At 40.0% G+C, this 17,973-nt stretch overlaps 1 protein-coding gene across 1 annotated transcript in view; it reads right to left on the reverse strand.

The window, feature by feature from the left end:
* The window catches only part of UNC13C (unc-13 homolog C), a 460,865-nt gene that overhangs the window by 262,589 nt on the left and 180,303 nt on the right, over positions 1-17,973 (reverse strand). The window contains exons 6-7 of the mRNA XM_087821385.1: positions 16,677-16,748; positions 7,763-7,982 (exon numbers count right to left, since the gene is read on the reverse strand). Coding sequence (XP_087677511.1) covers positions 7,763-7,982; positions 16,677-16,748 — 292 coding nt within the window. The remainder of the gene's footprint in view (positions 1-7,762; positions 7,983-16,676; positions 16,749-17,973) is intronic.

Genomic DNA, 17,973 nt, shown 5'->3' on the forward strand with positions numbered 1-17,973 from the left:
GATTCCCGGAGACCCCGCCCCTCCCCACCTGCAGCTCATCCAGGCCATTTCCAGGGGCTTTTCTGTGCAAGGGGCCTCTAGAGCCTCATGCTTAGGACTTTCCTAAAATCTCTAAAACAAGCAGCAGCGGGCCCCATACGGCTTGATAAGTGGCCCCAGGCCTGGCACTAGCAGCAGCCTGCAGTGGCTCATAGCTTGGCCTCTCCTGGGCACCTCCAAGCCCAGCACAAGTAGCAGCCATCTACGGTTTGCTGTGTAGCTCATGCTGGGTGGCTCTGGACAAAGCACTGGCACAGGTTGACTTTCCACCTCCCAGGAGGCCTCAGAGAGGCCTGGTGGCACCTCGTGGTCAGACTCGGCCATGCTGGATTACAACCCCATGTCCACAAGTGACACACTCAAGGGGCACACTTGGTGAACACCAAAGCCCCACTGAAGTAAATCCTGCTCCATAGGGGTGTCTCCAGCACAGCAGCTCTTTGGTTGTAGTTGCAGCTGGTCCTCACAGCTGACTGGCCTGGGAGTCAATTCCTCCCAGTGATGCCAACAGCAACCAAGGCTCAACTACAACAGGACAGTGCACACAGCCCACACAGGGGAGCACCTAGAAAGCCCAGCTCAGGTGACTGGGGAGGCTGAGCCACTGGACCCTACAGGACACCTACTACACAAAGCCACTCTACAAATTCCAGGAGACATAGCAGCTCTACCTAATACATAGAAACAAACTCCTGGGAGGCAAAGAAACATGTCACAAAGGAAAGAAGAGAAGAAATCTCTAGAAGAGGAACTAAATGAAATAGAACCAAGCAACCTAACAGATACAGAGTTTAGGATTTTGTTTATAAGGATGCTCAATCATATTAATAAGAGTATTATGAAAACAACTGAGACCATCAATGACATAATAAAGTACCAATTTGAAATGAGGGCTACACGAATTGAAATGAAGAATAACTTACAGGGAATCAACAGTAGAGGATGCTGAGAATCAAATCAGTAATTTGGAACATGAGGAAACAAAAAACACCCAACCAGAAGAGCAAAAAGAAAAAAGAATCCAGAAATATGAAGATAGTATAAGGAGCTTCTGGGACAACTTCAAGAGGCCCAACATTTGTATTATTGGGGTGCCAGAAGGAGAAGAAAGAGCAAGAAATTGAAAACCTATTTGAAAAAATAATTACAGAAAACTTCCCCTACCTGGAGAAAGAAATAGACTTACAAGTCCAGGAAGCCCAGAGGGTCCCAAACAAGAGGAACCCAAAGAGGCCCACAGCAAGACACATCATAATTAAAATGCCAAAGTTTAAAGACAAAGAGAGAATCTTAAAAGAAGCAAGAGAAAAGCAATTAGCTACTTAGAAGGGAGCACCCATAAGACTGTCAGCTGATTTCTCAACAGAAACTCTGCAGGCCAGAAGGGAGTGGCAAGAAATATTCAAAGTGATGAAAAACAAGGAACTACAACCAAGATTGCTCTACCCATCAAAGCTATCATTTAGAACTGAAGGTCAGATGAAGAGCTTCACAGATAAGAAAAAGCTAAAGGAGTTCATCGCCACCAGACCAGCACTACAGGAAAAGTTGAAGGGTCTTCTTTAAGAAGAAGCTAATGAACAAAAGAATTTGACAAACTAAATAGATCCATAGACACTGATGCATGCAACAGATGATCATATTTCAGAGGAAAGAGGGAAGGGGGTGGAGGGTGGGAAGAGATTAACCAAAGAAGCTATATGTATGTATGCATAACCCATGGACACAGCCAATAATGGGGTGATGGCTGAGGACAGGGTGGTAGTGAAGTGGAGGGGGTCAATTGGGGGGGGAAATGGTACACCTGTAATACTTTCAACAATAAAGATAAATTTAAAAAAATAATAAAGTCAGGCCGAGAAAGAAAAAAAAAAAAAAAACCAATAAGAAAGAAATGCATGAAATTTTGGAAAGTTAAAATCCCCAACGAGCTCCTTCTCCCTCTCTCTCTCTCTCTCACTCCTTATTCCCTCTTGCTTGCTTGCTCTGTGATCCACTTTTGTCCATGCCATGTAGCCTCAAGACTCCACATGCAGGATGCTGGACTGGAGCTGGGAACACTAGCTAAGCTAGCCAGATGCTGGACTGGACTTTAATATGAAACAGAAATTCTGGACAGTGGCCTTAATTCTGGCCCTGCTGAAGACTGGACTTCTTTCATGGTGAGACAGAGATGGGGCCTTGAAGGGAACCCCCTTAATTTTACATCAATAAAGCTTTCCACAAAACCTCATTCTCCCATGGGGGTCTCAGGAAATTCTTTTCCTTGCAGCACCCCAGGAACTTCACTTCCACCAATGTTATCACAAATGAAAACAAGGTCACAAAATACCAAAATACCCAACATCCCCTCTTCTAACCAAGTGACCACTGTTTCTTTACTAAATATGGCTATTAGCTTCACTCTTGTCTGTCCTCCTTATAGGTAACATTTTAACCTGCAGAATCATAGAGTTGTTCTCACTTCCGGACCACACACAGTCCAAGGGGAACCTCTGCAGTCTAATCTCTTACTGAGACAGTGTAGTTCAACCGGTTCTGCATTCCCCCTTTAGCAATGGATAATAAACTAAACTTTTAAAACTACAGTTGTGTCCCTGGTGGTCTTTAACTGGAAGACATGAACAGGTATTATTAATTCTTTTCACATATGTGGAAAATTATGCTCAGAGAGGTTTTGAAAAATTCCAGTAGTGGCAGGGTGAGAAACTAGATCTTTCTCAAGTATCTCAGGACAACCCATTGCTTATGTTTATGTGTAATACCTGTGTGACATTATATAAGGCATAGTCACCCTTTCGTCTCCTTACAGCAGCTTACCCCAGCACCTGAAAATGCTCCATTATTAGTTTATTCTTTTGAGTTAAGGAACTGACATAGTATTAAGGTAACTTAACTACGATTCTGCTTTAACCCAAATTAACTTATCAGATTGGTTCATCTTCAGTGTTGTTGAAAAGTCAATGTAATAAGTATGCTGTGATAGGCATATACCCCAAGTTGATGGGTTGGTCATAGTGGACAAGCCTTGAGGCATCATCGCAATGGGAAATTCTGTGAAGCCAAGGTCTGGGCAGCATAGGATGTCTTACAAACTGGGGTACTCTACAGGGGACTGGAAAAGCACTCCAAATAAAATTCAATCACTTTCATTTTTTTCCTTAGGGTCAACTTTGTATATTTCTTTATAAATTAGGAGAGAACACTGGGCTTGGAGTTCATAGATCTGGGTTCTAACTCTACCTATATATCCTCTTGATTCTTTTTTGGCAAGATACTAAATTGTGTAAACTCAGTAAAATCAGTAGATTGGGTTCCCCAATCTACTGATCTTAAAGGCTCCTCTAAAAAGTTCTTTAAATCATTACGTGCTACTTCTAACTATGGTTCTTATGTCCTCATTTGTTGCTTAACTGACATTTATTAAGCAACTAACTGTGCTAAATGTGTGCTAAGTTCTGGGGAAATAGACTATGGTCTCCCTCTGTAGCAGTGGATACACAGAACGCTGCTTCTCATTTCATAAGAGGATTCATTACATAAGCATATTTTGTATGTTGAAAAAGGAGATGTCAGAAGTTTCCAAGATTTGTGTACCCATCTATTCATCTGAATTAAGTTTTAGAAATAGGTTTGAGTTGAGGGGACATCAATTACTTTCTTTTGCGCTCTGAAAGCCCAGAATAAAGTTCCCACTGGCAGAAGCTGTTCAATACAAATAACCGACCGTCTTCAGATACCACGATTGCAAAATGTGCCACACAGATACAGAGAAAGGGAATCAGTACCTAGTGTGCGGACAGGAGAACACTAGCCAGGTTTCCTAATGGTAGGAATTTTCAATGGGTAGTAACTGGAACACGTAATGTCAGCAGGGAACACACAGAACAAAAGAATATGCTCACGAGATGCTGCTTTCCTGAACTTTCCATGAAATATTTTTTGTCTTTATTAGGCAGAATGCTTATTCAGTGGGACTCTGGGATTCCTTCTTTGGAAATGTGTAAGGAAGTAAAGGTCAGTTGGGTTAGATACCATATTTGCGCATTTTTCCAATATTGAAGTTGTCTCTTTTCTAATTCCAAAGGATAAAGCCATTTCACATATGATCTCTCCTCTATGTATGCCTCACTCTGCACACTTCCTCACCCCAGCTAGCACATACTTTTTTTTGCTTTTTTTCTAGTTAAAACTGCCACCATGACTGTAATGGCAATTCCTGAAGGGTTATATTAATATCATTCATGGTCTAAAACTTTTCCTCCAACTAATGCTTTTTTATAAAGAAGAAAGAAAAATATGTCTTTTTAGATAGCAAGACCCAAGTGAGTTATTAAAAAATAAAATAAAAAGGCAGTCAGACTCTGGCTATGGCCACTGGCCTGGAACTGAGACAGAAAGGAAAGTCAGTTCTCTTTCTCAAGGACTGATCTTTCGGTTTCCCTTTGGTCTCCTCTATTCTTACCTATAACTACATAGCTGTCAGTCTTGGGCCAGGAAGACAGTAAAGTGTAGGAACCACCGCCAAGTAAACTTAGCTAAACAGGAGCTGAAATGAGACTGTTTGGGGAAATTATTTGATGTTTGTATTGTATATCTGAACCTTCAAAGAAGTACTGAGGAGTGAGTGGGCTTTTAGAGTCATCTGATTTAATCCCGCATGACTGCAAGTGTATAAGACACAGACCAAGACTTGATGGGAGTGAAATACCAGACTCAGATCAATTTGAAGTAAATTTAGATACTTTCTTTCTTGCATGGGTCATAGGTCAGACCATGTGCAAAGTTTTTTTCTTTTGTGTGTGTATGTGAGTGAGAGAGAGAGAGAGAGAGAGAAAGAGAGAGAGAGGGAGAGGAGGGGAGAAGGGTAGAGAGAGAATGTATGTAAGGGGACAGACTGCAGAAAAAGATTAGCAAAATAATAAGGGTCCTAGAAACCCAGGCAACCAAGTGTCTGGATCTCAGCAATAGAGTAAATTTACTCACAGAATCTGCTCTATTCGGTGAGCAATTGAGGACTAGCAAACATGTTGTAACGTTAGTGCCCAGCTAACAACTGAACAAGGCCTTCATCTGCTCTGAACACGAGGGGCTGGGTAACTACGGCAAAGCAAGCAGAAAGGGGTTCACCTAGGACCTCCCTTTCCGGTTACGTGTGTTTACTTAAGTAGTACATCAACTTTTTTTGTGCTTGTATATGCATTAGAATCCAGAAATTTTTTAAAAGCTTAGAGCCTTTAATTACTAAAAAATAAATTATTTTCAATAATTTGAAAAACTGTTATATGCAATGGAAATAAATTTATTAAATGTTTTCTCCAGAGGTAAGATTTGGTTTAAAGAATAGAAGTGAAAGGAGGCAGGAAAGAGTTCAAATTTTAACTTGTAAGCTAGAATTTTCCCATGATGAATTCAGCTGTCTACCAAGGTGTGAAATTTTCCCTGGAGGTGTTCAGAGACGAATGACCATTTTGAGAAGGAAATCAGAGAACCTCCTACAAGAGGCTACATTAGCTACACCTTCCAACTCTGATTTCTCTTAAATTTTTATTCTTTCCTTTTTTTTCGATGATGGCATACGTGGAAATATCTCACACAAGGTGCTCCTGTTGCAAATGTCTGGCTCAAAGTGATGATCAGGAGAAATTTCTTAAGGAAAATGTCACTGATTCATGGGAAGGTTTTAAATTTTATTGATAGTTATTATGGAAAGTGGTGAAGCTATATTCATATACTTGTAAAACCCATTTCTGTTCAATGTGAGAATATGGGTTTTAGCAAAAAAGGAGGTGTTATTAAAGAAAATACCCCCTTCCTGGGACACATATACCTACTCTCATTCTTCTGAACTATTGTTGATTCTTCCCATTTATATGTGCATTTTAATGAACAACCTCAATGAAAAATTTGCCTAATTTATTGGCCAATATCCAATAATATATGCTGTCTTAAGAAATGGAAATAGATTATGAAAATGTTTCTAAAGTGTAATAAATCTGTGGCATTTCTGTTCTGCAAAAGAATGAAAGAAGGATGAGCTCATTTCTCAGGCATGAGCTGCATCATTTTTTAAAGGGATTCGAGCCACTTGTGTCTAGATGGCAATACCTTTCCTGCTTGTTTTTGCAAACGTTGCTGACCTAATAAGCTTATTTCTTAAAACGCCTATTTTACGATTCATTTTCTAAACAAATGGATGGGATTTTAATTGAATTATGAGATTTTGCAAGTAAATTAGCTGAGTAATATTGAGTTAGTCTGCTTCTTCTCAGCAGTCATTCCTAAAATATACATATATCTTTTATTTTTCAAAGGGATAGTACTTCTTTTGCTAAAAAAAAAAAAAAAAAAAAGCATTTATTACCATTAATAGCCTCAGTTTGCTCTGACTGTGTAGGAGGAATACTAATCAGGTAGTGAAAAATGTAGAATGTATGCTTCTGTTACAAAAAAGCCCGCTGCGAAAGCATTTCTTATTTAATCTTTACTTTGACATTTTCCTCTGTCCCTTTTCAATTTCAGCAACCCATGGACCTTACGTTGACTGCATTTATATAAACAATGAACGGAGGGGACGACGTTCAGATGTGAAAAAACACTATCTGCAAACAAAAACCTATGTTTAAATATATTTCTTTGGCAATGCTTTTTTAATCATTTAAGGTCAGCACACAGGACCAAATAAATGAGGCAGTGAAAAGTCAGTAACGTATACTTTAGAGTGCGATGTTTTGGCATTTCTGAATCTAACCTACAATATCAGTATAAAGAATTATTTTTTTAGAAATGGAACATTTCTGATAACACGTCATGAAGGCCGACATGACACGCACCTATTTGGAAGCGTGAAAGCACAGAAGGGCACGAAGACGTTTCATTGAGCATCTACTATGTGCCAGACTCTTAGAAGAGACTTTCCAACAACCCTCTGAGGTAAATTGTACGAGTCCTGTCCATTTGGTGGAGGAAAATAAAGCCAGAGAAGCTGAAATTCTTGCTCAAGGTCACATATCTGGTAACTTAGATTTGCCTTTGACACTCAAGCACAAGACCTCCCAATCCCAAAGCCAGTGCATGGGATGCAGAGAGCAAGGTTCCTTCGGCCAGACACCAGATAGGCTTGGAAAAATTCCAGCTGCTGTAATCACAAGGGTGTTGTAGCCCCTGTTTGAGGAACATGACTCTCCATATTCCCACTTGCCCCATGGGGCTATTATGAGGTAAAATGAGAAAACCCACCAGGAGTCATTCTATAGGCACTCACTCTGAGCAATCTGATGGTGCCGAGGGAGGTCGATGCTGCAGGAACCGCACCCAGCTCAGCTACGTGACTGAGTGGGCGGCAGGTGTTTCTTTGCATAAGTGGTGGGAGGGGAGAGGCAGGATTTATTTATTTATTTATTTATTTATTTATTTATTTATTTATTTATTTATTAAATATATTTTTATTGATTTCAGAGAGAGGAAAGGAGAGGGAGAGAGAGATAGAAACATCAATGATGAGAGAGTCATTGATCGGCTGCAGCCCGCAACCCGGCATGTGCTCTGACAAGGAATCGAACCCCGATCTCCTGGATCCTAGGTCGACGCTTAACCACTGAGCCATGCCCGGCCAGGTGAGGCAGGATTTATTGAAATCTAGCAAGGGCCTAGGACTTATCTGGAAATACATAGGATGAGGCAGGCTCCGCAAAGCCAGTCCTGCAGCCCAGCAAGTACTCACTCTGCAGGCAGTCAGCGTTGAGGAGGTCCTGGCACTTCTCATGGCACTTCACCCCGCACTCCAAGCACTTCATGCCTTGCCGGGCAATGCCCCACAGCAGCCCCTCGCACTCGTAGCAGTAGGTGGGTGTCGTAGCTGTCCAGACCTCAAAGTTGTGGGGGGTGGTGGAAGACATGGGGTAGATCAGTGCCTGCAAGGTCTTCTTGAAGACATGTAATTTCTGTGAAAAAGAGAAGTTCCCCATGCAAGCCAAGTCAGTGGATTTAAAGAATTTCAACATAAAAGAAACCATTTTTATCACTTTTCTTGGAAAATGCTGTTCTGAAAGAGTCCTTTGATTACTTACTTAAACGATGACAGCTCCACAACTCTGCTCACTTATTCTTGCCTCAGTGTTCCAGGGCCCAAGTCAATTGTTTGAATGCGAAGAACTCCCTAATCTTCCAGGTTGGACTGGGCTCCCCTGCTGTATGAGCTTCTTTCCTAGCACTACAGAGCTCGAGTTCCTTGACAAGGCCTAAGTCCCTGCCGCACTGTAAACTCCATGAGGAGTAGGATGGGACAAATCTTGCTCAAAGCTACATCAGTCCTCAGAGCCTGACCTAGTCTCTGGCTTGAAATAGGTGGTCAGAAAACATTAGTTACAAAAAAAAAAGAATTTATATTACTATCCTTAGTCTAAGTTGGTTCTTGGTAAAATTGTAAAGTAGATGAAAGGTATTCTCAATGCTGAACCTAACCTCCTAGAAAATCCTCGCCCCTCTTTTGTATCCTACCCAAGCCTCTCGAAAATGACTCTGTACCCTCCCTGACCCTTCTCACCTCCCCATCCTCAAAGCAGGCTTCTATAATTCTTTCTGCAAGGAACTGCTTTCATTGCCTATCCCTTAGGAAGGAGCATAGCAAGCAAGTCACAAGAAAGTAATTGCAGTAGATAAAAGTTAAATGTGGACCTCTCCCATGGTATTTTATATTTTATAAGGAGATAAGTTTTAATAGCATGTGAAAAGACTTTCTAATAACAAACCATTGGTGGGGTGGAAAAATCTGAAATCTCAGTTTTCTAGCATAGGTCCAATAACATGATATTTAAAATGGGCTGCATTAGGCAGGCACTGTCTTTCATACTTTTTTCCTTAGAGCCTATCATTGTCCCTGGCACAGAGTAGGGGCACAACACATTTTTTTGTGAAGTAAATAAATATTCTGCCAAGAGTCTTGTAATCTACAGAAAGATTTAAGGTCTCTAAGCGTCACTTTCCTCTCTACCCTGGCTATCTAAGGTATTATTGGAAGAACCAATTGTATGATGGTAACATTCACAGACTTCAAAACACTATGAAATACGAAGTATTAGTATTGGTGATGGATTTTCAATCAGCAACTGTCGATCGATAGAAAGAGACTTGTTTGGATGAGTCTTCTCTAGGCTTTTCCTATCCCACCATGCAGGTGACTTCCTGAGAAAAAGACCAGCATTCTCTAAAGGTCCATTTACAGAGAATTTCACACAACTGCCTAATGCATACGAAATGGATATTTACATAAATCCTGTAAAAGCCTAGCTGATAAGTAATGCTATAAGGGAGGCATTTACATTTTGTATTCATCATCCTTAAAACTCCTTTCAGAGTATCTCCCCACAGCGTTGAAACGATCAGCCTTCCATTATTTTTCAATCCCACAGTGTGGTAGCCGTATATTTCCCTTTATTATTACATTTTCCTCATTACGTGTATTCTGAGAATATGTTTGGTAATGATCCTGGGAGATTCTCTGCCAGGGTGTTAAGCTTTACTAACAATTTTTCTAACTTTGAACAGCAAGATCCAGCCTTGCTACCCGCGAGGGTCTGGTCAAAGCTCTTTATGTTTCATGTGAGTCTGCAGAGCAGCGGGATGGCCAAAGAGGGGGAGTCCTCAAGCGGGGGACCCTGTGTTAGGGTTCATACAGATAGAAAAACTGGATCCATCGCTTTCAAAGGTAGCCTGTGCCAAGTAAATCTCTCAAGTTCATTCCATAATGACGATGTTTTGCAGAGAACTGTTAAGAGTTCTTTCAGAATTAGGAGAATGTATTATTTATCTCTGCTTCCCCTCTACTGCCTAGCAAAGTGGGTATCGTCATTATTATTAGAGTGAATTGAATGGTTCTTGTCCTTACAGATTTTCCATGAGCTATCCATATAGTCTCCTGTTCTAGTTGGGTCAAAGGGCTGAAGGGTGTGTGAATGTGTGCATGTATGAGTGTGTGACGTAGCATTTTTGGTTTAGCTAAAAAAAAGGAGGGAATTTAGTTGTATTTGCAGTCATATCAGGTAATTTGTTGTTTGTCTTAGTAGGGAAAAATTAATAATTCTAACTCAAAGGAACACTGGGTGGAGATACAAGAGAGTCTGCTACTGAGCACAGAAAACTAAGAAATACATATGAACTAAGAAAGCAGAGTTGAGCAAGAAGTTATTTTGAGCGTGAATTTATATTTTAAGATTAAGTAAATGATTAATGCATTTCATCTAATCCCCATGTCCATTTTCTTTTTATTGAGCTCGAGTAATATATAGTCAGTCCTCTAAATCCATAGGCTATAGTAAGAGTAATAAATATAGAGAACACTTGCTAAAAAATTAAACATGCTGAAAGAAAACAAAGAGCTCTGGATAGACAGCTAAGAAGATTTCATTGAAATGTTTGGTTTGGTTTGGTTTGGTTTGGTTTGGTTTGGTTTGGTTTGGTTTGGTTTGGTTTGGTTTGGTTTGGTTAAAGAGCTATGATCCATTTTACAAAAAGAGAGTGAAGCTAATTTCAAAAAATAAGTAATGGAGAATATTTATTACACAGCACATTGAAAATCAATTGACTGGAGCATTAAAACAAATGCCAACATTTAAAAGCTATAGAAGCTGGAGGAAAACATGAAATAATTTACTAGAGGGAATATTTCCATAGTCTCATGGAAATGCTAATAGTCTTTTTCATTCTTGATTTTGGGCATATGGGCATGTTGAAAATTACTCTAAAATAAGTGACATACGAAAACATTTCTTACTCCAGCAAAGCATAAGATGTAATTATGGTCAGTGTGGAAACTCACTAAATGAATAATTAAGGACAACATGTAAAAATACATCTCATAGGAGAGGGTTCCTATGCCTCAGCGGTCCGCTGCATCTTGGGGGGGGAAGAAGGTCCTTTCTTAGCAGCAAAATAAGACCAGATCAAACAAGGGTGTACGGAGAACTGAGAGTGTGGGGTTTTGTGGAATAAGATAAAAATAGGGCAAGGGACGCAGAATAAAAGCAAGACAGAAGAAAACAAGAGGAAACACTAAAATTAGCCACAGACCTGGGAAGTGGAAGTCTGTAACTCATCATTAGGAGATGGATTCAAAGGAAGATAACAGTTTTGTGGGTTTTTTTCTTTAAATGTAGCATTTTTGAGCAGGCAAAAAGGTAGGTAGGTACAGCTAACAGGACCCTAGCTGAAGTGAAAGGACAGAAGTGGGTATGTTATCTCTGGCCTAGGTAAACCAGGAACCAAGCATGCAGAGAGGGAGGTCCCGCGAATAAGCAGAGCCCTAATTACTGGGACTAGGTCCCAGGGACAAAGTGAATTCAGAAAGTATGGAGACTTGCTGTCAATTTATTTTAAATGTTTCTAACCTTTTCAAATCTTCTACAATAAACATATATATTATTTTCTAAAATGTATGTATTTTCTGATTATAATAAAATGCATGCTCATTGTGAAAATAATTTATAAAATTTAAGTTTTTACATTAATAAAGCGATTTGAGAAAAGGAGGCAATGTTTATTGTGTGTAAGAACTGCTTTAACCTGTAGAAATGAGGGTAAGAGATGCTTTGACTCTGATCTCTGATAAACCTTTGTAGCCAAGTACAAACTATAGACTCCAAAGTGGAGGATGCTCACATTCTAGACAAATATTTTCTTAAAAATTCCTGATCCAAGAAATAGGAACTTAAGGTGAGTTTCCTTAATATATCACTTTTTGAACAAATGGGACACTGGAAGGAAATGAATTGCCTTTTCTATATGAGGAAATTAAAATGAGTCCGAGAAATAAAGCAATCAGGCTTCCTGCCAAGAGCAGTGACTAGTGTTTTTAGACCATCAATATTCCAATCTACCAACTGTTAGCACTTAGGACAGGAACAAGGCTTATCTACCTCCATCTGCCAGACGGCGCCCCTTCCCCTCACTGTGTTAACCGGCGACTTTACTAACGAAGGTCTTTTCCTCTTCATTCCTCATATGGGATATCTACAATACTAAGCCATGAAACATTTTTCAATTAAATACTAAAGACTGAATATATAGTCCGTGTCCTCTGAACACAATGTGGTTACAAAAATTAAGCCTATATGACTTATCTTTGGAAGATTAAAAAAACTTTCTCAGTAACTGATGAGTCAAAATACTAATCAGTGGATCACTTATGAAATAATTATATCCCAACAGTAGAAGCATTATGTACACAACTTGTATGATGCAGCTAAAATGAACTGAGAGGAAAATGAATAGCTTTAAATGCATATGTTAGAAAAGAAAAAATGGAAAACAAATGCCAGAGAACTCTCTTATAGTACTGATATTACAAAAGAGAGAAAATATAAGTAAATGATAAGATAAAAGCAGCACTAGTGTTTATACATCATAATATGATTATATGAATAATTTGGTGGTATTAAATTTGAAAATTTAGAAAAAAAAAGGACAACTTTCTGAAAAAAAAATTAAAATGATCAAAATTGACTCAGGAAGAAATGTTTAAAAAACATGGGTAGAATTATTATATTAAACAAATTGATTCTGTAGTCAAATAGCTACCGTAAAAAATGAAAGATGGCTTTAGTGGCGAGTTTTGCCAGTCTTTCAAGGTATAGCAACACTTTCTTCATACAAACCATCCCAGAGAAGTGAGAAAATGCAAAGCTTCCCCACTTGGTTATGAAGCTAATTTGTTGTTGATGCCAAAATTGATCAAATACACAGTATTTCATAGGCCATTTGATCTATGAACATAGATGCAAAAATCTTATATAATTACCAAACATATGAGAAAATCAAGGCCAAGAGAGTTTCTGTAACTTGCTCAAGTTTCCACAGCTAGTGATGGAGCTGGACCAACACTTCATTCAAGCCAAAGACTGTGATCTTTTCAAAAAGGACAAAAGGAGGACTGATAGCAATACTTATAAACTAGAGGATCTTTAAACTTGGCATCATTGCTGTTGGTCCCCAACTTGGTCCTCCTTGCAATCTGACCCTCAGCTGCAAAGGTGACAGGGAGGAACTGAACTTAGCATATATTCTGGATACCTCAACACAAGTCCCTGCCCTACTTCCCTGACTGCCACCTGCTCTGCCTGGAGGACACTTTTTAATTCTTACAAATTGTGAGCTAAGTATTATTACTTTTGTTTTAAGGTTAAGGTGAACAAGTCTCAGGGAGTCAAGGAGTATTGGTAAGAAACAAGTTTTCAGAGGTATTAAGAAGTGGAGCTGAGGCTCTGATTCAAGCCCATATCACTTCAACTCTTGTCCAAGTGGCTTGAAAGGGCTCCTGTTCCTGAGCAATAGTCCAGAGCACCTGAGTGCATGTGCGCCTACAACTTCTGGACTGAAACCCAGAGCAGAGAGGTGTTCTGACCTGCTTTTCGACCCTCCAAGTTGTCTCCCTAGTGTCATGCTAGGAATAGGGCCCAGGTCTAATCTGAATACTCCCACACCTAGTTCCTGTAAGTCCCTTTGACTGGGCCTGGATCTGTTACTGGAAGAAGGACCCTCACTCTTCTAGATAAACCAACCCTTAGAATGAACAAATACTAGAAGCATGCCAACAGATCCGGCTCCTAAACAAGGTCATAAACCCAGATAGGAAAAAACAGGGTTCTAGAATTCCTTTCAGGCTTGGTGAATCATATCCCTTACTCTGCTTGAGTTTCTATAACACTCATCTGAGTCTTAAACACTCCTGCCTGTTAGAAGCTTCCATCACGTCCTGCAGCAACGGTGGCTACAAAACAGTATCTCACCTTCCCTACCATTATATATATATTTAATTTTCAATTACATTTTACATTGAATATTATTTTGTATTAGTTTCAGGTGTATAGCATAGTGATTAGAAAATCATATGCTTTACAAAGTGATCGCCCTGATATTTCTAGTACCCATCTGGCACCATACATAGTTATTACAATATTATTGACTATATTCCCTATGCTGTATTTTACATCCCATGACTGTTTTGTGACTACCAACTTGTACTTCTTAATCCCTTCATTTTTTCACCCATTCCCCCAACCCCTCTCCCCTCTGGCAACTACCAGTCTGTTATGTGTCAGCTCCGACAGCATGGATTTTTAGCAAAGTTGTCCACTGCCTTATTTCCAGAACCTGAAACAATGCTTGACCCATAGTGATCAATATTTATGTAATTTTTTAATGGATCTACTTTTATTGCCCCACAAAGTTGGGCAGCATAGTGCCCGGCAGACTCGTTGCCGGGTATGGATACTGATTCCTATCCCTCCTTGTGCTGTTAAGCCAGATGGAAACGTTCAGACTGTCGTCCTTACGGGCTCATTAGACTGAGATTCCCAATCAGCCCAGCCGCTCCTCGGGGGTGAGTAGGGACGGGGCGGGAGGGCACCTGGCAGGGCTTCTCCCACTGCCCACAGCGCTAAAGGAGGCTGTGCTGCTGACCCCCTGGCACCTCGCATCAGGCTTTACAGCCCTTCCCTTCCTCGGAGCCTTTGCCGTCCGGCTCGCTAATGCAACCGAAGCGCTAACATTTGATGCTTCCCGCAGGGCCAGGCCGTCCTCCGCCACGGCCAGGCCAGAGCTCACGCTTTCACGTCGAGGGCGCCCGGGAAGGCTTCCCGAGCCAAGGCGTGGAAGCCGCGCTCCTCGGCGGTCATGTTAGCTGCCATGCAACGAATGAATGTGACGGCTTGTCAAGGGTGACATTGAATACGCCTGTTATACTGAAGTCATATTTCATTTACTTTTTGAGACTTGGGCCCTAGGGAAATGGGCTTTATGAGTTTGGGAGGAAGCTGATGGATGCTATTTATCCACCCGACATCCACACAGAACAAATCTGTCACACTGGCCTTCTGAAACTACACAAGTAAAATGATAATTAAGTTGATGAAAAGTAGATCAATAGTTAATTTAACCATAAAGTGAGGGTGTGTTTCCAGTCAGAGCCTCAGAAACTGTGGTAACATTCCTCGGATTTCTACTGCTTTCCCCTTAGCTTCTTACAGCAATGAGGATTTGTGCTTCAAGTGAGTTGCCATATTTTGAAATATAAGAAAGGAATAGTGTAGAAGGATATCAATAAAAGTCCTTGACCTTGGTTATTTCCCCAGAAGCAAACGGCTAGATAGATACTTGTCATTCAGGAAGCAATATGGGGCTTTCTCATACACCAGAGGGTGTTCACTTTCTCCTGAATCCAAACTATACTCAAAATATTAGACAGCATCATATGACCCTGAGAAAGAAGCCACAGTGTTTCAATCCCGTGGCACAATAGAAAATGTTTTAACTTGCGTAGCACCCAGATATTCAAATGAGCATGCACTGCTTTGCTGACCTATATTGGGGTTGGAGAGTTTGATGGTAAGACCTAGGTAGGGATGGTCGGCTTTTGAAAGATGACAATGACAGAAAGAAGAGAATGAGAAATATAAATAATATTGTTTAAATGTCAAGTGTATAGAAATGTAGAACAAGTAATGTAATATTTTTGGCCAAAAAATATTCTATAAGAATAACCAAGTTGCTAGAATTGAGAGGTAGAGTATATTAATTTCCGTAAGAGAGGGGCGCAGATAAGCCGTCTTGAGTAAAAGCCTCAGCGGTGGCTGTGCAGGATGGAGCTACATGTGACAATGTCCACTGAACGTTAGAATCGCCTGAGGGTTTAAAAAGAAAACAGCTCTATGTAGGCTACACCTGAAACCAATTAAATCGGAATCAATGGGACTCAATGGGAATGAAAGCCAGACATAAGCATGTTTTAAAGCTCCCCACAGTGAATCTGATGAGCCAAATTTAAGAATCCCTGACCTAGATATTTGCAGCCAACTTGTATCTTCTAATTGGTTTTTCATTCAGCAAAAATTACAAAGCTTCTACCTCATACCAGTGTACTAAACACAAATGACAATATTAAATAACAACAAATAAAATATTATGTTACCCTCAGGGATATCAGTCTAAAAGGAAAGGTTTATGCAAAATAATCAAATTAATTATAATAAGAAAAAAATAATAAAAAGAGCAGCTCCTATTTATTGTTTACTATATCCTACGCTATGCTGGGCATATCCACTCCCTTAATCTGTCTTATTGTTACCTCACTATACAGATGAGAGAACTCAGGTTTAGGGAAGTTACATAACTTGCCAGATACAACAATTATACTTTGGCAGTGGAGTTCGGAATCACCAAAACCAGCTCTCACTCTTAACTATACTACCTTATGGAGGTAGTGATTAAATGCTAAAAAAGTCGAGAGGAGGAAACTAATAACTCAGTCAGAAGGGGGAGTATGTTTGGGAAAGCCTCATAAATGAGACAAAATTTGAATTATGTAGAAATTTAACAGGATTTTTTCAGGGGGAGGATACAAGCTGAATTGTGTCAGGATGAAACAGCATTTCTAAGGATGGGAAAGTTCATGCATATTTGAGCAACAGAGGATACTTTGTACGATAGTGAAGCTGAGGCCGAGGGAATTTGCTGTAGGGTCAGACTCCTCCCATGCTCCCAGCTATTCCTGGAATGTTGGAACTAACGTTACAAATGACTGGATCAAACAGAATGGCTTTCCCACCGGACCATGATGGATACATAGTGATGGACTTTGCACCTACCAGCTCCTCATTGTTTAGTGATGTCCTAATCACCATAGCCAGGGAGAGTCCAGATTTCCTGGCAGCCAAGGTCTAAAACAGACAGAATTATGAATTATTGGTACATGAGATGACTACTCAGCAAAATGTAAAAGTGTAAGACTATAGGCTATTGTTCATGTTTTAGTCAATAGGGACCTGTCACTTTCACTAGTCAACCAGTTCACCCAGAATGCGGCATCACGACATTAAAGCTGAGAGTTCCCTTAGATCATCAAACCCAACCTCTACATTTTACAGATGAGAAAACTGAGGTCCAGCAAGGCAAGGTGATCAGCCATGGTTTCTAGGCTAGAAGAGGCTTTTAGAATTTCTTTCCCCAAGATGGTCATGATCACATTTTTTTCATAAAACATGACCATTGGTACGGAGCCAGCTGATGTGTGTGATGATCCTGAATCACAGTTGGTGCTTGATGGTTCTCGAGTTGTTCGCAGTTCCCTGGAATATTCTTCCAAATCTATCCAGGATATTTTCTTCCAAGGGTCCCTTTTATCAATTGAGAAACATTATACCCAGATTTGTTTTCCTCACTCAAGGCTGGTAACTTAGGTGATTTAAAATAAGAGTCAAATCCCTTTAGTTTCCCCTGTAAAATACAATCATTATACCACTCCTACCCAAAACACATGCAATATAATAAACTCAACAGTACTATAGAAAACTTTAGAAACCAGAAGCTCTATATGGGAATATTAAATCTGCTCTCCCATTGGGAACTAAAGGAAGTCATAGGAGAATAATGCATGTGGTCATAAGTATATCTCCTTGTAGCTACAAGGCCAGGGACCCAGATCAAGTTCAGCACAATCCTAAGTTAGGAAGTCACTGTCCACCCATCTCCACCCCTACCATGTAAACCTATGTAAGGCCTACATCCAAGGGTTCATCCAAGATGATCTTCCATCTCTGACAACTACTGTCCCTAAAATAACGTTTTATCCTATTTTAGTCTGCATTTGTACATGTTTACATAAGTTGGCGTGTTTTTCATAATTGAACTGGATGTTACATTGGACAACCCAAATGTATTATTCTTGTATGTCTCTTTTTATTTTACCATCTTGCCCACTTTTACTGCATTTGAGAAAATTGGCAAATATTAAATAAATCAAAAATCACTTACCATGGCCTGAAGATTCCATGCGTCAGAGAAAGCAAAGTATAAATAATTAGTCATAAGGAAGGTGAAAAAAGGTATAAATAATTAGACATAAGAAAGGTGAGAAAAGGTGTTAAATAAGCCAAACATTTTAAA

This window comes from Miniopterus natalensis, chromosome 1, assembly GCF_054644295.1.
Source record: "Miniopterus natalensis isolate mMinNat1 chromosome 1, mMinNat1.hap1, whole genome shotgun sequence".
In the NCBI taxonomy this organism is placed as follows: domain Eukaryota; kingdom Metazoa; phylum Chordata; class Mammalia; order Chiroptera; family Miniopteridae; genus Miniopterus; species Miniopterus natalensis.